Source organism: Haplochromis burtoni, unplaced genomic scaffold (genome assembly GCF_018398535.1).
Source record: "Haplochromis burtoni strain Fernald_Lab_line unplaced genomic scaffold, NCSU_Asbu1 Contig_227, whole genome shotgun sequence".
In the NCBI taxonomy this organism is placed as follows: Eukaryota; Metazoa; Chordata; class Actinopteri; order Cichliformes; family Cichlidae; genus Haplochromis; species Haplochromis burtoni.
Genome location: NW_024582588.1, coordinates 437,384 through 460,346, shown reverse-complemented (window position 1 = coordinate 460,346; position 22,963 = coordinate 437,384). Strand labels below are relative to the sequence as shown.

Below are 22,963 nucleotides of genomic sequence, written 5' to 3'. Positions count from 1 at the left end.
ACGAGGGTCCTCAGGAAGCACAACCTGCTACTGACCTTCTACTGCTCATCCATCAAGAACCTGCTGACATACTGTATGGTACGGCAGGTGCATCATGGCAGACAGGGAGAGGCTTCAGCTGCCCTCTCCCCTCACTGGTGGACATTTATACCAGACCCCCCGCCCTGCTGTCTCAGCTGAGCGACAAACATCATCAAGAACAGCTCCCACCCTGGTTTTGACCTGTTCAACCTGCTGTCCTTGAGGACGTGCTACAAGTGCATCAGTACAAAACCTAACAAACTCAAGAACAGCTTTTTCCAAAGCCATAACCACCCTGAGCTCATACATGCACTGACTACACAGTCTAACCCAGTGGTCCTCAACTCCCGGGTGCTGACGAGTTATTTGGTACCGGGCCGCGAGAGTTGAGGCTCGGGTGTGAAATTTATGGTTTTTATCGTTTTTCAGCGTTATTTTTTAAATCGTTTTTATCGTTAACTCGATTTCCCTGGGTCTTTTCCCATGTGTTATGAATAAATCTTTTGTTTTTTGGTACCGGTACTGGTTTTATTTTATTGTATTTATCTGCAACACCTTAAAGACTGGTCCGTGAAAATATTGTCGGACATAAACCGGTCCGTAGAGCAAAAAAGGTTGGGGACCGCTGGTCTAACCCGCCAACCAAAGGACTTCCCTCTATAGACAGACTATGCAATATTTAATCTGTTGAATGCTTGTGAAAGTACTGTCTAATATGTGTACTGTGCAATACCATTACTCTCTCTGTCCAAATATCTGCTACCCACTGCATTTGATCATCATTACTATGCAATATTAAATACATGCTATAACCCACACCGTATATAAAATCCTTATTTATTCTTGAAAATGTATACAGCACCGCAGAACTGTGCACAACTCCTTCCCCTCTGCAGGAGTTAGGAGTTAGAGCAGGGCGATATGACCAAAAATATTTATCACGACATACATTTGAAAATTTGCAATAACGATATAACTGACGATATAATTGACACTAGACAAAATACTTTACAACTCCGCAACTTTATTAGTGCAAAAAAACCAAACATCAACGTATTTCCACTTAAACAAGCAGCTGTTTTTTATGTGCATTAAAGTTATATAAAAATTTGCAGTGCAAATGCAAATTCCTTGCTGACAGTTTAACCAAAAAGCATTTCCAGTGGAAATTGGCCGACATATCCTCAGCATAACCATGTATAATATCCACAGAACTTAAAAAGAGGTTATACACACACAATAAGGTAACATTATGTTGAAGCACAGTACGTATCACTCCGCGAGGCTCCTGCCTACGATAGCCGTAATGCTCCGACAATCCATCAAGTGGTGCGGTGCAGATTTTCGAGCGCCGCGTACCACATAAAATCGTTTCGAGGTCAGTAAACACAACCAGAATTCATACATAAGGCACACGGGATTATAAGGGGCACTGTTGATTTTAAGGAAAATCAAAGGATTGATTTTAAGTGCGCCGTATTTTCCAAAAAACACGGTAATAACGACGGCCCGCTAGCATGCGCTACCAAAAATAGTGTTTTGCTGTGTATCTGACGGACGGAAGCAAAACCAGTTCCACACCACTGAAGTTGCAGCATTTTTACAAACCAATTCTGGTTCATCCGTTTCATTCAACGATCCGCTTTCACCCTCCTCATTCTCCGTCGCCACCATGCTTTTTCTGCCATGTGCGTATGAAAAGAAAGGCACTGCGCATGTGCGTTTTACCCATATTTTATCACAATATTTCATTCTCTTATCGTTGCCCGACATTATACCGGTATTACCGTGAACGGTATGATATGGCCCAGCCCTATTAGGAGTTGCTTTTAATCTCATTGTACATGAGTATAGTGACAATAAAAAGATATTCACTTCTTTCTCAGATTCACCTGAAGATAAATGTATTTTATAATACAGAGAAATGGCTTGTCAGTATGCAGATAATATGCACAATGTAGCCAGATTACACAAGCCTTTTGGTTCAGAATATTTCAGCCTTACTAATATAATAAAACCCTATTTTGTTCTTTTGTGGTAAAAAAAAAACCCCCCAAAACTTATGTGGCTGTTTCATGAATCGGATTGTAATTTTGTGTAAGAATATTTCCATGCACACATAAATTAGCACAATTGTGAACTCATACTGAATAGAAAATTTAGTCTGTTTTGTAAATATAGCCATCTAGTGCTTTAGAAAGGAGAATTCTTAAATAAATGCATTACCAAAAACAAACTTATGTGTAATAAATTCATTTGAATTAGTAATATACAAAACATACATAATAGCAAATGTTTAATATTTATATGGCTTATTATACTCAACATGGAACAGAGTGCTACAAAAAAAAAACATACAAAACATAGCTCTACCTCATATATATTTATAAACGTAACTATTCACAGTGAAACAACTTAGAGAATCACGCAACAAAAGAGATTAAAATATTTAATATATCCCTGTCTGGAAAAAATTCTCTTTGAGAAGAATAATTTTTTACTGCGTTTCCTGTTGTCATTTTCTCACCTTCCCAGCTTGTTGTCTGTGCAGTGGCTGTTCTCTTTCTCTCTCACCCTCACTCACTTAAACTCGCACCTCCCTTATGCTTCTGTGTGCGTGCATGTGCTGGGTCTGTAACCCCTGCCCCCTTCCTGCTCAGTGGACCAATACCTGTTTGCAGCGGACACTCGACGTCACGTAGTTGACCAATCACGTACGACTTGAACGGGGTAAAAATCAGGGGGCGGGGAGGGGAAAAAAGCGTATCTGATTCCTAGGCAGGAACCGGATTCTATCGTTCACTTCAAAGTGCCGGCTCTAGAGCTGTTTTGTTCCTGACCGACACGACACATCGCTTGTGTGAGCTTATGGTGGGTACTTTAATTTGCAGTCTATGGCCATTCCACCCAAATCACAACATTGACAACACTCCGATGGTCGCTGTCATTCATGCTTTTCAAAAGTGACGAAAACATTTGAACGATATTTAATATTTAAGCTAGTTGTACTTTTTTTGGGGTGGGGGTAGCTCCTCTTATTTTTTCATGTGTCAGGTTGCAATACGTTAAAAGTTTGAAACTTTTACTTTGAATGCGAAGGGTCTCAGTTTCCGGTTTGCTCCACTTTTTTTTCGTTTTAATTTTATCCTTAAGAACAAGCTGGTTACAGAGACAAGCTGGTTTTTAGGTGTGTTTTTGTTCAAATCAGCAATAAAACAGGGAAAGTTTTCATGTTATTTGGGAAACATAACCTGTTGAAGAACCAACTCATACATACACTCAAAACATACACATATTGCAGCTTCGGCTACTTTATATTAATTATTCCTAGTACACAGACACAAGTTAAACGAGAAGGTTTTGCTGCTGCATTTGTTTTATTCTTACATATCTTGGTGAAAGACACTGAACACTAGTAGCAGCTGAAGTACAAACACGGAAACTTGTCAAAGCATGCAGTGTTTGGAGGAAGCGCTGACGGCAGTGTGCGAAACGTCTTCAGGTCGCTGTTTATGACACAAGTCGCGCCAATGTGGTGGAATGGACGGAGCTGTGGACAGAGGAGACAGGTCGGCCCTCAGCAGCACGTCGAAACCAACAGGAGCTCAGGAAGCTCTGCACCAGTGCCGACTCATCCAGAATCTGGTGGACATCTCGATTAGCAGCCTCCTGTCTCTTAGGACAAGATGCGCCGCATCCAACGACTTCACCCGGCGGGAGATCCGTACTTTAGAGGTACGTTTAAGATCCAGAGGTGACCCAGGTTTCTACCAGCTGTTTATCCAGTCTTTTGCTTCTTTGAAAGCAAGAGAATGATTGTATTGCATTCGCGATTTAAAGACATGCTACGCCATGTTATCTCCTAGATTCCGTGACATAGAAAAGGTTGTTCACTTTGCAGCAAGTTTTTATTTATTTTTATTTTATTTTTTTTAATTACCCTCTCATATTATATTTTAATATGACTATAATAACTATGAAAGGGCGAGGTGGATGGGGTGGGGCTCTAGAATTTAAAGTTGGGCAGTCACACAGGAGTTAACTTTAGCTTCAAGTGCAGATTTCTTAAAACCTTCGAAGACATATGCCACAGACGGTAAAGCACAGATTCAAAACAAACAAAAAATTATGAGGATGAACTGAATGTAGCTTCTTCGGGTCCAGGCTGCTCCTGTCAGTCATTTTCTCTCACTGTCTTCACTACTGTGGCTTTCTAGGACTCTTCAGGAGGTTAGCATTTGTAACATGTTTTCCTACACTCCTCCACTTCCTCCCAAGGTACAAAAAGTTATTATGTGTCCAAGATAATAAATGCAATATCTCAATATGCAGCTTATTGTTTATTTTCTGCAAAGCCATTCCTGCATTTGCCACCAACATTCCAGTTTGCTCAACACAGCTCAGTTCTGTTAAGCTAAGGAAAAATAAAATGTCATTACATAGCACCAAATAATGACATAATTCATCACTGGGCCTTTTACATAGTAAATTTTTTTAAAAAAAAGTAAAGTTTATAATATTATAGAAAGAATCATTTTGAGTTAGCACTTTAGCACTCAATAGTAGGGAATCACTTTAATATTAACATTTTAATAGCTCACGTGACTGTGAGCTGCCTTTGGTTACTGAAAATGATCTCAAAATCCTTGAAGATGTAAAGTGAATATTTTGACAGCAATTAGCACTTAGGTTTGTATTATTATTTATGTACATCAAATCACATATAAAATTGTATGTTGAATCTTGGCTGTAGCTCAGGAGGTAGAGCAGGTCATCTACTCATCCAAATGTTAGTGGTTTGATCCCTGGCTGCTCCAGTCTGCAGGCCAAATATTGTTGGGCAAGATATGAAACCCGAGTTTCTCTGCGACGCATCCATTGGAGTACGAATGTGTGTGAATGTATGATTAAGTGCTTTCAGTGCTCAGATATAGTAGAAAAGCACTACTTAAGAACCAGTCCATTTACCACCTAAGTATATGGCTGCATGAGCTGCTAATATGCCAGATACACAATAAATGCACTACTTGCTCATACCTGGTACGGTGCAGAAAGTTAGAATAGACAGACCATCAGTGACTCTTAAAATCTTATCAGAGGTTAAACAAAGCATAACAATGTCCCTCATAGTCTTTAAGGTTCCCATATATAAAATGGATTATTGTATATGTGTATGTGTGTATATTTACACACATAGGACTCTCAAGCTGTGTGTTGCTATGTAGTATCTTTGCTGTTCGTAGGACTGCACTCGTCTGGACAGAGATCTCGGATGCCAGGGACCACTGTTGCTTAACTTTCCACATTGTTGGTATTTCTCAGGCTTCTCATGTTCCTTCTTCCTGATGTTGCTATCACTTGGTAAAGCTACATGTATCATTACGCTTCATTACTCTGCTTGTCCACCTTTACTGTGTCTGTTGTTTGCCATCACCAGTTTGTCTGTCTGTATCTGAAAGTTCCATAGGATCTTAGCTCCAGTCATTCTCAACCACCCTGGAGGCGTGTCCCATTTTGACCTTGGGACTTCAATGTCATACTAGGCGCACAGATATTCCTATATACTGTGCTAGCCACTTGGTTATGACGTTCCATATATGTGCTACCTGCTAGCATCTTGAAACCTGCTGTTATGTGCTGGATTGTCTCAGGGGCATCTTTCCACAGCCTGCACCTGGGGTCTTGCCTGGTGCGGTAGAACCCAGCCTCTATGGCTTTTCTGCTTAGCGCTTGTTCCTGTGCTGCCATGAGTGGTGTCGCTGTGTGACAGTCCAGTGTTTTCCTGCAACTCGATCTCAGTCACTTCTTCTATTTGCTAGTGGTACATACCGTGCAGTGGCCTGTCCTTTCATGATGTTCCTCTTCTTGCTCCTCCTTGAATTCCTTATGGTCCTTTGATCATGTACAGTTCTGATATTCCAGGATCCATGTGGGGAGCATGGAGTCATAGGCTTTCTTGTAGTCAATCCAGGTGATGCATAGGTTGGTTAGTCTGGTCTTACAGTGAATGCTCTGTTTACCAGTAGCTGATGTTTTGCCCCTCTAGGTGTTTCTGCCAGTTCCCTTCTGAGCCCTGCCTTATGTCTGTTCATCTTAGCTAGTATGATGCCTGACAGGAGCTTCTGCCCACATAGCAAGCAGGTCTGGCCTGGATCTGGTATCAAGCCGGCACTGCTGGCTGACTTCTGGCATGATAAGACGTATGTCATCCAGATATGAGCCAGGCTTGGCATACATGGCACTGTCTTTTGACTGACTGGTGTCATGGCAGGGTGTATGTCAACCAGATGTGGGCCAGGTCTGGCAATGATGGTATTATTTATGTTCCTATTAGAGCAGGGCGATAAGACCAAAAATATTTATCACAATATACATTTGAAAATATGCGATAACGATATAACTGACGCTATAATTGACACTAGACAAAATACTTTACAACTCCGCAACTTTATTAGTGCAAAAAACCCCAAAAAACCCCCATCAATGTATTTTCACTTAAACAAGCAGCTGTTTTTTATGTGCATTAAAGTTATATAAAAATGTAACAGTGCAAATGCAAATTCCTTGCTGACAGTTTAACCAAAAAGGCATTTCCGGTGGAAATTGGCCAACGTATCCTCAGCATAACCATGTATAATATCCACAAAACTTAAAAAGAGGTTATACAGACACAGTACTGTAATATTATGTTGAAGCACAGTACGTATCACTCCGCGAGGCTCCTGCCTACGTTAGACAATCAATCAAGCGGTGCGGCTTCGTAGCTTAGCAAAGTCGTACTGAAACATTTGACAGATTTTCGAGCGCCGCGTACCACATAAAATCGTTTCGAGGTCAGTAAACACAACCAGAATTCATACATAAGGCACACGGGATTATAAGGGGCACTGTCGATTTTAAGAAAAATCAAAGGATTGATTTTAAGTGTGCTGTATTTTTCAAAAAACACGGTAATAACAACGGCCCGCTAGCATGCTCTACCAAAAATAGTGCTTTGTTGTGTATCTGACGGACGGAAGCAAAACCAGTTCCACGCCACTGAAGTTGCAGCATTTTTACAAACCAATTCTGGTTCATCCGTTTCATTCAACGATCCGCTTTTACCCTCCTCATTCTCCGCCATGTGCGTATGAAAAGAAAGGCACTGCGCATGCGCGTTTTACCCATATTCTATCGCCATATTTCATTTTCTTATCGTTGTTCAACATTATACCGGTATTACCGTGAACGGTATGATATGGCCCAGACCTAGTTCCTATTTTCCTACTTTAGTTAGAACACCCAAATGCCATGTTGCAATACTATACAGCTATGGTAGCCAATATTTTAAATGCAGGTTTGACTGGTTTGTGAGTGTACACTTTATCCAAAACCTAGTGAGGGTTTACTCATCATTGCCAGTGGGTGACTGTAGCTCAGGAGGTAGAGCAGGTCACCTACTGATTGGAAGGTTAGTGGTTTAATCCCTGGCTTTGCCAGTCTGCATGTCAAGAGTGTGAATGTGTATGAATGTAGTTAGGAGGGACTCAGTTTAGAGAGATATTGTTAATGTGGCATGTTGTATAGAGCACTTTGAGTAATCCGGGAGACTAGAAAAGCACTCTGTAAGAATCAGTCCATTCCCTGTCTGAATAGAGTTTTGTCATGTTAGTTTTGTGCATGTTGTTATTACATGGCTTTATTAAGGTACACATTAGGCTGACATCTGGGGCCAGAGCTGAAACTGTTCTGGGCCAGCACAGGACCACCAGTGTGTCTGCAACTGGCCTTGTGCTGGCCCATGTGTAAGCCACATCTGGCAAACCAGATCTGGGCCACCAAAGGGCCGTCATTCTTTTCGGTATGTGGGCCATGTGTAAGCACATTGTGTGGGCCAGATCTGGGCCATACCAATTTTGCTATGTGGGTGTGTTGTGGTGAGGTACATTATTGGCTGATAGTTGGATGAGACCAGTGCCTTCTGAGGATCCTTAGGGATCAGGACTGTCTGCCCACTCTGGTTGCATCTCATCCATGGAGTGCAGTTAACTTCTTTAGCCAGTAGCTGTGAATAATATCTGGGCATCGTGCTTTCCAATTTTTCATACTTGAGACCTGTTTTTTGGCTGTCTGCCACTGTGATGGTTACTGGACCCTGTTCAGGGAGGTTGCTATGGCCTGCTCTTAGCTGCACTAGCCACTGAGCATTGTTATTTTGTGTTATGTTCATCTCTCATATCCTCTTACAGTGTTTGGGTTGTATGAAAAATTCTACAGCACATGGTATAACACACACACACACACACACACACACACACACACACACACACACACACACACACACACACACACACACACACACAATAGTCTTTTGTCGAAATATCACTACAGCAACTCAAAATGGTACTCATTAGTTTATTGCCCCCATATACTTGTGTACTTGCATGCATGCCAGACAACGTCGGAGCATGCTCTTAATGAGATGACAGTCTGTGTCCTGGGGGAGCTCCTGGACATTCTTAGATGCAACCTGAAAGTGTCGGATGCTCAAAATGAACCAGTTCTCATCTGTGAAAAGCACAGGGTGGACCTAACCATTTTGCTATTCTATGGCAAATGCCAGCCTCGTTCCATAGTGCCGGGCAGTGAGCACTTGGCCAACTGGAGGACATCAGGCCCTCAGGCCATCCTCATGAAGTCTGTTTCTGCTTGTTTGTTCAAAGACATTTGCACCAGTGGCCTATTCAGTGTCATTTTGTTTTTCCTTTTCCCTGAAAACCTTCTTTTGTCTAATCATTTCTTAATAACATTTACTTTTACAATAATGTATTATACAGCAGTTGGGAATACATTTCATTATAGCAGATATCTTTCTGAAAGTGTCTGTAACTAAATTTAAGAATATAATTCCTCCACCATTACCTACTTCAGTACCATGTGTCAAAGCAGTGCAGATCAGCTACCTAAACTCTACTCCCACAAAAGTCGATTATCTTGTTAAAAGTGTTACCTCTTTACTGCATACAACCATGGACAATGTGGCACCTCGGGAAAAAAGTCTCAAATCAGAAGTACTTGACTCCCTGGTATAATTCTCAAACGTGCAAAGCAGATATCCTGTAATCTGAAGAGGAAATGGGGTCTCACTAATTTAGAATAGTTTTGTTGCTCTATAAAAACCTCTGTATAGATCGAAGATCTTACTATTCATTACTAAATTTGAAGAAAATTGGAACAACGCCTAGGCTTCTTCTCACTGCACTGCAGTCAGAGCTCTGTTAAGCCAAGCATTCCTTTAACCTCCTAAGACCTGAACTCTTTCATGGCATGCATTTTTAATTTCTCTGTGCCATTTGGGCTGATTGGGACCTGATGAATGTAAAAAGAAGGATTACCTGAGTTGGTTTTTTTTTTGTTTTTTTTTACCTGATTCTTGTTTCTGAGAAAAATGAGATCCACATATGAGGATATTCGTCTAAAATTTCGATAGAACAGTGGCAGTATAATGGCCTCGCATGTGGAAATCAGGCCCAAAATTTAGTATTGTGGTCTAGCCAACCCAAAATGTGATGTCCACATATGTGGACACCAGGTCCTTGGAGGTTAACTTTAACTAGTAATGAGTTCATAAATTTTTTCACAAATACAATTTTAACCATTAGAGTAAAAAATATTCAGAACTGTGTTACAGATGTATCATTTTGTACAGCTACTGTTGATACTCTTGATATTTTTTTAGACTTTTTGTCCAATTGATCTCTCTGAGTAACTTTCATAATCACTTCCTACAATTAATCAGTGTGTCTATTAGACCTCCATTCGTACAAGACTGCTAAAAGATGTCCTACCAGTCTTTAAATATGATCGGTCTATTTCTATTAATGGGCTACATATCACAGGCCTTTAACACTGCAGTAATTAAACCGTTACTTAAAAAACCATCACTTGACCCACCTGTCTTAGGTAATTATAGGCCAATCTACAACTTTCGTTTTATTAAAAAAATATGGAACCTCCATTAATGGTAACAAGCACAAAGATACTATTAATGTCAGGCAGGATATGCCGGGGTGCACATTCCCCCTGATACCTGGCCAATAGAATCAGGCTATGATTCATGCTGGAGTTTTATCATATCCCATGTGGTCAGCCATCCGGTTGTACTGAGCTGTCTGGAAAATCATTTCTTGGTGGCAATTTGGCACCAACAACTGGGTGTGAGTAGAAGAATAGAATAGAATAGAATAGAATGTCTTTATTGTCACTATACACATGTATAATAAGATTACAGAGCATCCTCCTACTCAGTGCAGACAGGTGGGAAAGAAAGTGGGGGTGCACAGGTGCACAGTTCTGCAGCACTATATACATATGAACAAAAATATTGATCAAAAATATTAAATGTACAAATATACAAATAACTGGGAAAAAATAGTGTTATATATTTACAGTGTGGGCTATTGCATGCAACTTAAGTGGTGATGGTAGTTGTGTAGTCTGTATATAGGGGTCATCGGGATTGGGGGGTGAAACCGTGTTGTCAGTGCGTGTGTGAGTTCAGTGGTTGTGGCTTTTGGGAAGAAACTGTTCTTAAGTCTGTCAGTCTTTGGGCTGATGCACCTACAGCGCTTTCCTAAGGGAAGCAGGTTGAACAGGTCAAAACCAGGGTGGGAGCTGTCCTTGATGATTTTTGTTGCTCTGCTGAGGCAGCGGGAGGAATAAATGTCTATCAGGGAGGGGAGAGGGCAGCCGGTGAGCTTCTGAAGCTTCACTCTATCTTCTTTAGTGCAGCTGTGCTACTGTGATGCAGTATGTCAGCAGGCTCTCAATGGGCGAGCGGTAGAAGGTCAGCAGCAGGTTGGAGTCCAGTTTGTACGTCCTGAGGACACTGCTCCTTTACAGTGAGTGGAGTGGTGCAGGAACCGGGTGAGGATGGTAGCATGGCTGAAGCAGATGAGGGCTGGTGTTGTGGTGTTTCAAAGCGGTCAAAGAAGCAATTAATCTTCTGCCAGCTACTCAGGTTTTCTGTTTTCACAGCACAGCCTCTGTGGTTTATGCCCTGCCACACCTCCCATGTGTTGTTGCTGGACAGGTGGGACTCTATGCTTCTTTTATGGTCTGTCTTGGCTTTTTTAATTCCTCTTTTCAGATCACCTTGAGCAGCCCTGTACAAAGCTCTGTCGCCCGACCTGAAGACAGCGTACTGGCTTTGAGTAGTGTGCGGACATGGCTGGTCATCCATGGTTTTTGGTTTGGGAAAACCCGAATGTTTTTGTCCACAGTCACATTTCCGATACAGAGCTTTATATAGTCCAGTACTGATTTTGTGAATGTTTCTAGGTCCTGGTGTTCAAATATGTTCTAGTCTGTCTTTGTGAAGCAGGCCAGGACAGGTTGTAATAGTCTTTGTGGTAGGCCTGGACTGCATCTGAAGGGGTGTAGGTTGGTGAGAACAGGAGGGAGAGCTAGACAGGATCTAGAGAGTCCTCTCCCCTGGTGGGACTTTTGACATGCTGATAGAATTTTGGGAATACAGTCTTCATGTCGACCTTATTAAAATCACCCCAGGGTGGGACGCTGGTGTTCCTTAATGGTATTCAGCAGGATGGATGTTTACATTGGCATCACGTAGAATGTACACAGCTGTGATAATCACTACTGTTAGTTCTCTTGGTAAAAAAAAAAAAAAAAAATGCCAGCATCTTACGGACATGTACTTGAGGTTCGAGGAGCAGTGTCTGTTTATAATTGCCCCATTGTTGCACAAGCTTTTGAGTATTCCCGGGTGAAACCAGGTTTCTGTGACGATTAAGGCACAGCAGTCATGAATTTAGCGATTTCCCGCTTTTTGCAATTCTAGGTCATCCATTTTATGCACAAGGGATCTGGCATTGGAGAGATATAGGCTCAGAAGAGGTGGCTTGTGTGATTCCTTCCTTAGCCATAGCACGACGCCTGTTTGCTTCCTCTTCCACCTCCATCTGTGCTGCCTTCTAGATCCAGCATCAATCCACGGAGAGCCTGGTGGTCTCACTATGTAATCTGGGATGTTATGCATGTGATGAAAGACACACGAAACAGATATCTAGTACTGGTCACCGATGTCCCGGTGGGTGTAGCGAATATTAGCAGAATGTTCGGGATCATCTCCCTCCCACATCCTGTGGAGTGTCCCTGTCACTTCTGGAGGGAGCGGCATAGGTGCCGGAGAGGAGCCAGCCCGAGCAACCAGGCCTTCCAGTGTTTTTGTCTGGCACTTGGACTGGTATCATAGTCTCTCCAGCTGGCACTGGTGCACTGTATCATGCATGGCGGTGAGGTCAGCCACCATCCCAGTTGATGCCTCCGCTGACGGCAAGGCTTGTGCTAGACAGGTGGCTACCACTATAACATGTATGGGTTACTATTGAACGAGCACAACACATAGGGCACATAGCCTCGTTACACCAGTCAGTCACGTTCTCTCATTGGCCCTGCTAGCTCTGTGCTGCTTCTACCCCTCCGCAGTGCGTTCCTCCAGGTCCCGTCATCTTTTAATGTGCATAGGGCTCATCACCTAACAGAGTGCTTTGGTCTCAGACTGCTGGCTTGTTTGTGGTTCCTAGGAGGCAGGTTCTTCATCTTTTAGACCCGTTGTCTGTGGAACCAGCTCACAGTAAGCTGCTGGCGGCTTCCCATGAATGGTTCTTGTTTGCTTGCTTGCTTACTGTCTATTTGCTAACACACCGCTTGTCTTGTCTCTCTCCCATCACCCAAACCAGTTGTGGCAGATGGCTGCCCCTCACTGAGCCTGGTTCTACTAGAGGTTTGCTTCTTGTTAAATGGGAATTTTTTCTCTCAATTATTGTAAGTTTTTAACCTTACAATATAAAGTGTCTTGAGGCACCTGTTGCGATTTGGCGCTATATAAAATGAATAGAATGGATGTTTGTAAGGCTTTGGCAGTGCTTCTCTTCTTCCTCCTTGCATAAAAGAGAGCAGATGTCCTGCTGATGGGTTAACGACCTTCTACCACGAATCTCCTCCATGTTCTTAAGACTGTGCTGGAAGACAAAGCAAATCTTCTGGGACCTATTGATGTGCCATCCTGGAGCCGCTGGACTACCTATTCTGTAGGGTCCAGGTGTTGCCTCATGCAGTAGTGACACTGACCCTTTCAGTCAGAAAAGTAAATCCATTCCTGTTTTGGTTTGGGTTATATTATTGTTGCCCCTCTAGTGCACCTGTTGATTTCATTAACACCAAAGCAGTTAAACTGATTAAAAAACCCTTTGGTACTTAACTGACCAGCTCAAGATCAAGATGGTACCAGATGGGCTGGTCTGAGTTTTTCAGTATATTTTGTGTGCATGTGGATATGCGGTGCAACTGATGAGTGGCTGTTACTGCTCACTCTCTTGGGGGCTGGGAGGAGCACCAAGTGCTTCTTGTGTGTATGTGTAGCAGGAGGCTAAATTTAGCTGTGGCTCTCCCCACGCATTATGAGCAAGGCCTGTTTGGCAAGAAAGTCAACTGACTTGGAAGACAGTGGGAGGAGAAGAAGGACGTGTTCCTCGTCTGGCTGGCCTTGCATGTTATAGGGCAAAGGTGTTTACAGTTGGTGTAACGCTGTCTGTTCATCACTTTGGTCGTTCTCTTTCTCCCTTTCCTTTGGCGAATATTGAATTCAATTTCAATTCAATTTTATTTATGTAGCATAAATTCACACGTTTAGCTCAAGGCACTTTACATTGTAGATATACAACATGTATAAGATTGTTGGTAGGTTTTTATTTATCTGAAGTCAAGTTATTGTTTGTTCAAGCCAATATAAAGATCACAGTTGACAGTTGTTGCTGGAATTTCAGTTAAAATAATTCTGCAAGGGTAGATTTTGAGGGGACTTTGAACACAGTTAATATAGTGGAACAATTTAGCCACAGCAAGGCTCTTCTCTGTGGCTGAATAGGTTAGTCTGTAAAGTGTTGATTAGAGTTCGGAAAGCCCCATGTGGTTTCCCAACTGCAGTCTCTTGCTTTCTCTTTTGTCATTTTTCTCTCCACTCTGTTTCCTCTTAGAAGTTTTCCTCCTCCTTCTGACCTTTTTGTACCTTTTCTTTTATCTTGTCTGAACAGATTCGTTTGCACACCCCCCTCTTTTTTTGTGTATCTTTTCAGATGAATATTGTCAGATGTCAGAGTGCACAGATGGATGTGTGAACAAAACCACATAGATGATTTATCCTAGAACAATGTAGGTGTATTAGATCTGTTGACGTAAAATGATTAGACTTTAGATTAATGCTAGGTCTCATAAGAAAGTTAATTCATCGTTGTCTTCATCGTTCTGTGTCCCCTGCAATTCTTCTTTGTTTTTTCTTCTTCTGCTCAGATGCAGATTCTGCAACATTTTTTCAGCAGTACATTTTGACTTTTTTCGCGAAATAATATTTTGACTTTTTTTTCTCAAGTAAAATTTAGACGTTAATCTCAGAATTTCGACTTCATCTCTAAGATGAGCGATATATGTTTTTTTTAATGTGGCCCCTAATATTCCAGGATGCAGGTAATCAGCTTGTGCCACTGGAAATGTACTATTTAAGCCCAATTTTCTCTTATAGTGGTTTTAGCTTGTTTATAATCTGAATTGGGTGTTTTTCATGGGATTCTTGTCAATTAAGCACAGTAATAAAGGGGTCAGTAAACTGTTTGCTAATAGTTTTGGAACCGCGAAGGTGGGATCTTATAAGTCCTGCTGGAAAAGAATGTCAGCATTTTGATGTCAGTAGGCGTAAAGTGCTCTAAAATCTTCTACAAGTTAGATGACAGACTGTAGAAACATTGCACTGGACTTCAAACGTTTTGGATTTTTTGCCTTTGTACCACCTCTGCGTGTTTTTGTAGACCTTCTGTCACATAATCACCTTCTTCTCCTGTAAGTAATACTTGATCAGTGCATCAAATGGTGCATCAAACTCTCCCTTTTATTTGGGCCTGAAGCAGACAGTACTTTTTCCCTGTTTTTCTTGCATTTTGTATTTCTACTATTTGTCACTCTTTGCGTTTTTCTTGCTTAGTATAATAAAACTAGCTTTTTGCTCGCTTCACTGATTGCTATTATATTTTGTGTCTGTTGCTTCACCACAAGCAACATTTAAGGGTTAGGGTAAGCGTCCAAAGAGGTGTCTCTTCCAATGGAACAGTACTGGTGGGCATCATCAGCTGTGTGCCAGTGATGTCAGAGACATCAGTTACTTCACACTCGGTTTAACAGTTGATATGACCGTTAAAGAGCAGATGTCTGGTGTGGACCACTAGTCAGGGGGATTTCCTCAGGCTGGTCTGTGTCATTTCTTACTACTGCTTTACATATGTGCGTTACTTGACATTTATGGTTGATATGATACACAGGTCTAAATTTAAAATATGTCCTACCTGCCCTTTAGCTACTGCTTATTTTAATTTCATTAAAATGAGTACCCAAGCTATTAGGTGTAGTTACAAAGGAATATGAAATATTCCATATTTCTTTGTAAGGAAGGAATATTCCACTTCTTTGCTTTAATAAAATCCTGGTTTGCTTTGGCTGTATGTTCTGGGTCATTGTCCATCTGAATTATGAAAGGCCGCCCAATTAATTTGTCTGCATTTAGCTGGATTTGAGCAGACAGTATGTGTCTGAACACCAACCTGAATTCATTTGGATGTTTCTGTCCTGTGTTACATCATCAATAAACACAAGTTTATTTATGGTGGCTGGGAGGAGCACCAAGTGCTACGCTCAAGCCAGCACCAAGCTCAAGCCATCTGTGTTTTTTGTTGTTTTTTTAAACTTTTTGTTTTATTTATTTGAACAACTCACCTGTCCATTACGCATACAGTTTCTTCAGAATAACAGAATACAAAGAGAGTCACAAACTCAAGACAGTGAAATTAGAAAGAAAAAGAAACAAACAAATATATATATGTATAAAAATATAAATACATATAGAATAATAATTAGAAAAATAAGATAAAGTAAAACAAAAGAAAAAAAAGGAAACATGCCTGTGGTGTCAAACATTTCCATCGTTCATTTCACTTTTTTTTTCTTCTTCTTGTATGCTCATCTTCATTCAGTTCAGTCTTTTTTTCCCCCTTCCATTGTACGTCAACCATTTTCCCCAGTCCTTCAAAAAGCGTTCTTCCTTTTATTTCAGTTTATATGTAAGGTTCTCCATCTCCATAATGTCCTCCACAATTGCTACCCACTGCTGCGTTCCTGGTGTTTCTGTCTTAAGCCAGTTTTTGGTGATGGCCTTCTTTGCTGCCAAAAGAAGAATCTTAGCCAGGTAACGATCCTTTACATCTACAGTACCTTCCAAGTACCCTAGATACAAAACAAGGCAGGTTCTAGGAATAAAATAACCTAATATATCACAGAGAGCTGAGTGAATTTTAACCCAGAAAGTGTGAATTTTTCTGCATTTCCAGAAAATGTGTGTATGGTCTGGTTCATCCCATCCACACAGCCTCCAACATTGTTGTTGTGTATTGGTTTGTTTATTTTTAATCTTAGGTGTAATAAAATAGCGAATTTGATTTTTCCAGATGAATTCTCTCCACCTCAATGAGTGAGTTGTATTCTTATGTTCTTTCCATGTTTCATACCACACCCTCTCAGTGATTTCTTCACTCAGCTCTCTTTCCCATTTTACTTTAACATATACAGTTGATTCCTGTCTTGATTCCATCAAACATTTGTATAGGGTAGACACTGTTTTTGGAATAACACTTTTATATGCCAGTATAATTATTTTTATAATAGGATGGATTTTGTCTTCCTCTATTTTTATGTTTTTATTAAAGTAATCTCTCACCTGTAAGTATCTGAAAAAATCCTTGTTTTTTAAGTTGTATTCCTGTTTTAATTCTTCAAAACTTTTAATTTCTCCTTTTTTGATTAATAAACAAATTGCTGTGATTCCCTTTTCATTCCAATTTTTAAAACCAAGATCCAATTTTCCTGGTCTAAATTCTTCATCGAAGGCTATCCATTTTAGCAAACCAAGCTCTTTGCCAATCCTGAACTCCCTTACTGTATCATACCATACATTTAATGTAAAGGATATTATCAGGTTCCTATCTTGGTCTTTAGTTACGTATTCAGGGATCTTTTTCATACCCATGTTTGTTTGAATTGGGACATTGAGTGTGGAGAGCTCCACATCCTTCCAGCGAGCCCCGTGATCATCACTACACCAATATGTTATCTGGCGTATCTGTGCAGCACGAAAATATTCTTTTAAATTAGGAAGCGACATTCCTCCTTTCTCCTTAGTAAGCTGTAAAGTAGTGTATCGTACCCTTGGCCGCTTGCCTTCCCAGACAAATCTAGATATATACTTATCCCATTCTGAGAATTGGGTTTGAGGTATGCTTATCGGAAGAGAGAGGAATAAATATAGCAATCGTGGTAAGATATTCATCTTTATCACATTTATCCTGTCACTAAATCCTAACGGATATGTATTCCATCTTTCCATATCCTGCCTTATCCTGTTATTTATATGTCCATAGTTACTTTGATATAGTTTGGCATAGTTTTTGGTTATATTTATACCTAAATATTTAAGGGTTTTTGCCTCCCAAAGCCATCTGTGTTTTACAGATGATGTGGTATGCTTTGGATCATGAGCTGTTCAACATGCTTTTTTCTTGCCATCATTCTGATTGAGGTTGATTTTGGTTTAATCTGCCCAAAGAATGTTTTTCAAGATCTGTGCTGGCTTTTTTAGATGTTGCTTTTTTTGTTTGTTTGTTTGTTTGTTTTGTAAGTAAAGTCAGTCTAACCTTTCTATTCTTGAGGTGAACCCTTTGTATTTACTTTTATGCAGTCTTTCCTTTTTGGATATTGATAAGCCTACCCCCTGGAGAGTGTTGTTCACTTGGCTGGCTGATGTGAAGGGGTTTCTCATTACCATAAATGATTCTGTGATCATCCACTGGTGTTGTCTTTTTGTGTTGCTGAGTTTACCAGTGCTTTCTTTCTTGCTTTCTTTCTTTCTTTCTTTCTTTCTTTCTTTCTTTCTTTCTTTCTTTCTTTCTTTCTTTCTTTCTTTCTTTATTAATGATAGGTTTGTAGCTTGAACCTATTCGCTGGAACGTTGAAGACAATATAATTACACAGCAAGCAAGACACAAGTAGGCAAAGTTCTTCATGTTTCTCGTGCACGGGAGAGAACCGGACAAACGCCGTTCCTTCGCTTGACCCCAGTTGCTCTCGTCCGCTCCCCCGTAACACTGCTCTTTTATTGAGGTTACATGAATATACATAGGTTCATTAACATATGACGTCTACATACAAACAAAGAGTGTGTGTGTGTGTGTGGTGTGTGTGTGCGTGTGTGTGCGTGTGTGGTGTGTGTGTGTGTGTGTGTGTGTGTGCGTGTGTGTGATGTGTGTGTGTGTGTGTGTGTGTGTGTGTGTGTGTGTGCTGTGTGTGTGCGTGTGTGTGTGTGTGTGTGTGTGTGTGTGTGTGTGTGTGCGTGTGTGTGCGTGTGTGTGCGTGTGTGTGTGTGTGTGCTGTGTGTGTGTGGTTGGGCAGAGTGTGACCCCATAAACGACTTCCCTTAACCTGCTGGTCTGGAAAATCCAACAGTTCATCTATATGTAAAAAGCACTTAGACTAAAACTGACATAGCTACGTTAATCCTACCGTAAAACAATAAAACAAGGTACGACCTCTTCCCATGCTCCCAGGATGTAGCACACCAAGCCTTTGCAGCCTGCTAAAGATCACACATCCTATCACTACACAATTGATTATACACCTCTAAGCATATATGGTTAAATATTTCTAAGCATAAATGACAATCAACAATACAAAACCTAACACTTTCTTTCTTCTTATTCTTTCTCAGGATGTACTAAACTGTAGATTTTGCCATTTCTAATAGTGTAACAATTTCTCAGATGTGTTTTCTGTTTTTGCAGCTTAAGGGTGACTCGTTTCACCTGCATGGAGAGCTCCTTTAAATGCATGTTGTCTGTTCACAGCAAAATCTTCCAAGTGCATACACAACACCTCAAATCAACTCCAGGCCTTTTATCTGCTTAACTGATAATGACATAATGAAGGAATTGCCCACACGTGCCCATGAAATTGCCTTTGAGTCAACTATCCAATTACATTTGGTGCCTTTAAAAAGAGGGTGACACATGTTAAGGAGCTGAAACTCCTAAAAACCCTTCATCCAATTTAAATGTGGATACAATTAAATGAAAGCTGAGAAAAAAACAACAACACTATATTTGGACACTGACACAACTGTACATTAACCTCCTTAGACCTGAACTCTTTCATGGCATGCATTTTAATTTCTCTTTGCTATTTGGGCTGATTGGGACCTGATGAATGTAAAAACAAGGATTACCTGAGTTTTATTTTTTTACCTGATTTTTGTTTCTGAGAAAAATGAGATCCACATATGAGGACATTCGTTTTAAATTTCGATAGAACAGTGGCAGGATAAGTGTAGAGCAAAATTTAGTATTTTGGTGTAGACAACCCAAAATGTGATGTCCACATATGTGGACACCAGGTCCTAGGAGGTTAAAGTTGTTCCATTATACTGCTTATGTCACTGGAGCATAATACTTATCAGACTTTATCCTCTTCTTTATGTGCCTTAGTGAGTGAAACATTGTATTTGTTGCCTTCCACTATAGGTGAAGCTGACCAAGTACATGTGGACACAGCTACAGCTGAGGCAGAGGATACCAGAAGGAGAAAGACCTGAAGCTCTCGCTCAATACCCAAGACTGGAGGACTGGCTCCTCACAGCTGACCTCACGCCACAGTTCATACAGGTCTGTATGTGTACTTTTATTTATTTTTTTGATCTGACTATATTTGTGGAACACAATTTGTCTTGTATATGGAAAAACACACATTATTATTATACATTATTTATCTACTAGTGCACATCTTATTATACACAATTCAAGGCCAGTTCTTTTTCACCTTGCATTACATTTCTAGGGTCAATCCATCTCAAATCATTACATTTTCTTGGTCCCGTCACTGATTTGCCTGTAAATTTTATGGTTTAAAATTTGGACATATATAACGATTGCTGTGAAATTTTAACTTCCTATATGAAATACTTTGAACAATGGGCCTTTCATCTACTTTCAGGCTTTTTTTCATCTGTTGAACTCAACAAAACTGAAAGACATAAGTTTGAAATTTTTCAAAATTGAACCTGGATCTGGAATTTGGGACAGATACACTAAACGCTTGTGTATTGACTAATTAAAATATATGTTAAAAAAACCGTAATCTAAAGTTCCATATTTAAACACTAATAAAAAAATTTGCATTGCAATAGATATCCAAGGACAATTTCTGAATGGTATACTAGCTGTATTTCACAGTAATGGAAAATAAAATGGGGCAGCACGGTGGCACAGTGGTTAGCACTGTTGCCGCACAGCAAGAAGGTCCTGAGTTCAATTCCAACATCAGGCCGGGGCCTTTCTGTGTGGAGTTTGCATGTTCTCCCCGTGTCTGCGTGGGTTCTCTCCGGGTACTCCGGCTTCCTCCCACCGTCCAAAGACATGCAGCTTGTGGGGATAGGTTAATTGATTAATCCAAATTGTCACTAGGTGTGAATGTGCGAGTGAATGCGAGTGTGAATGGTTGTCTGTCCCTGTGTGTTAGCCCTGCGACAGACTGGCGACCTGTCCAGGGTGTACCCCGCCTTTCGCCCTATGACAGCTGGGATAGGCTCCAGCGCCCCCCGCGACCCTGAAAAGGATAAGCGGAAGCGAATGGATGGAAAATAAAATATATAAAATATTTTTATATGCTGTTTTATTTTAAACTTCCATATAGGGCTGGGCTATATGAGGAAAATCTAATATCACAATATTTTTTGTCTATATCATGATACACGATACATATTATGATATGTTAAAATAATTATTTATTTTCAATCATATAGTGCTTAAAATGGATTGGTATACTCAATCAAAAATTCAATATTTTTTTCCTACTTTGAATACGAAAAATCTGAATGAATTTAAATGTTTCATTTTAACCATTTTTTAACCATCAGTTGCACACAGAGGTTTTTCACAATGACAGTACTGTCACAGTATGTCTCAAATTACAGAAACAAAAGAACTATTACTAGAATTATTTAATGTTTTCTTTGGTGTGTGGGCAGAGGTTGATATGCGGACTTTAAAACATTCTTCATTTTACAGTGGATGACTTTTCAGCTTTTGGGATAAATTTGTGGTACCTATACCTTTAGTGGCAGTAGTATTACAGCATGTTTTGCAAATTACCACATTTTGTTTGTCGTCCTCTTTGTGAAATCCAAATTACAGCGAGTCTCATTCCCTGAAACTCCCGCTGTCTACATACATTATTTTTCCCTATCTGGTAGTATATAAACATGCATGCCAGGTAGAAATATTTCCAGTTGGGAGAGGATTAATGATGCATTCACAGCATGTGGGGGAAAAAAACTGATACTGAATTACCTGCAGACAGCTTAATAGTGTCATTGAAATTTATAGTGGATGGTTACGATAAAACCATTTTAACCAGCGTACATCAAAAAGGTTGTGATACATTGAGTATATTTGATATATCACCCACCCTTACTTCCATACCTACAACGTGGGTGTCACAAATGAAAAATATCCATACATTTCACAAAATCTTTTTCTCAGCTGTAGACTAATTAGAGTACCATCTGGAAACTCCAGAATCTTGTTCTGCCTACTGATATTTTTACCCCTCCGCCACAAAGGATTGATGTGTTATTGGGGTATTACCCAATAACACTATTGAAAAACATAGAGAATTTATGTTCATTTCACAGCTAGCTGCTAGGCCATATGACCAATGTTCCCTCTAATTTTTCATGTGTCTGAGCAAACACACAAACTCCCTGAGCGGTCCCTTGGACCACTGTGAGCAACAGCAGACGTGTGCACTGTGGTCACGCCAGCATCAAATCCATCCAAGTTACATGGTTTATTAAAATAATCAAATTACAGCGTTTATGTTAGACTACTTTTAATTAAGTGCTTTAGCCCACTTACAATGAAAATTTAAAAAATCTTGTCCATGACCTGTGTAGTATGTTAACACTATTGGAAGTAAAAATAACTTGAACTCCAATTTTGAAAACAAAACTTTCTTTCTTTCTTTTTATTTTTTTATAAAGCTCTGACTTGTATTATGAGTCTGAGTCTGTAGTCTGGGAGAGAGTCTGTAACTCTCTGTCTGCAAAGTACAGTATATAATGACCAATGTTGGGCAATTAATTATATAGTTCTTCAAAAAAGTAACTGAATTATGCAAACAAAGTTTTTTGCAGCTGTTTATCTAAAAATGCAGCCAAGACGTTTTTTTAAATAAACATTTCAAACTATTTACAGAACAATCAGCTGTTCTGCATCAAATCTGATGCCACACAAATTATTTGTGCCACTCCAAAAAATAATTTCTGTCCACTATGAGATAAAGGAGAACAACAGCCTGATACCTGCAGGCCTGACAACAGGAAATGTATCACTCTTGTAACTGCTGTAACATTCAGCAGTCGCCTCATTGTTCTGACACACACAACAAAACTATTGACTACACCAAGGGCGTAGATTTGGCATGGACGGAAGGGACATGTCCCCACCAATATTCAGCTATTATTGAATTGTCCCCACCAATAATTTGGTCTCTTTGAGTAAAGAAAAGCAAAACCGATAGAAAGGGAAAAAAAAGATCTGTCAAAGTCTCATTCACCCAGCGGTGCAGAAAGAGTTAAATTACATTCTCTACTGGAGTCCTACCTCATGTGACAAATATGGCCAATGTGATTGGCTGTGCCTTTCAGGGAGCTCTGTTTAGTTTTAGCAGCAGCAAGCCTGCGCTGCAAGGACCTGCAAGGAGGAGAGGAGGATGACAGCAAAAAGGAAGAACCTGGATA

The 22,963-nt window shown here is 40.3% G+C and overlaps 1 protein-coding gene across 1 annotated transcript in view; it reads left to right on the top strand.

Moving 5' to 3' along the window:
• Positions 1-2,806: 2,806 nt before the first annotated feature.
• Positions 2,807-22,963, top strand: part of LOC102307464 (kinase suppressor of Ras 1) — a 59,446-nt gene continuing 39,289 nt past the window's right edge. The window contains exons 1-3 of the mRNA XM_005937146.3: positions 2,807-2,892; positions 3,524-3,756; positions 19,689-19,829. Of these exons, the coding sequence (XP_005937208.1) occupies positions 3,562-3,756; positions 19,689-19,829 (336 nt within the window). The 5' untranslated portion in view covers positions 2,807-2,892; positions 3,524-3,561. The remainder of the gene's footprint in view (positions 2,893-3,523; positions 3,757-19,688; positions 19,830-22,963) is intronic.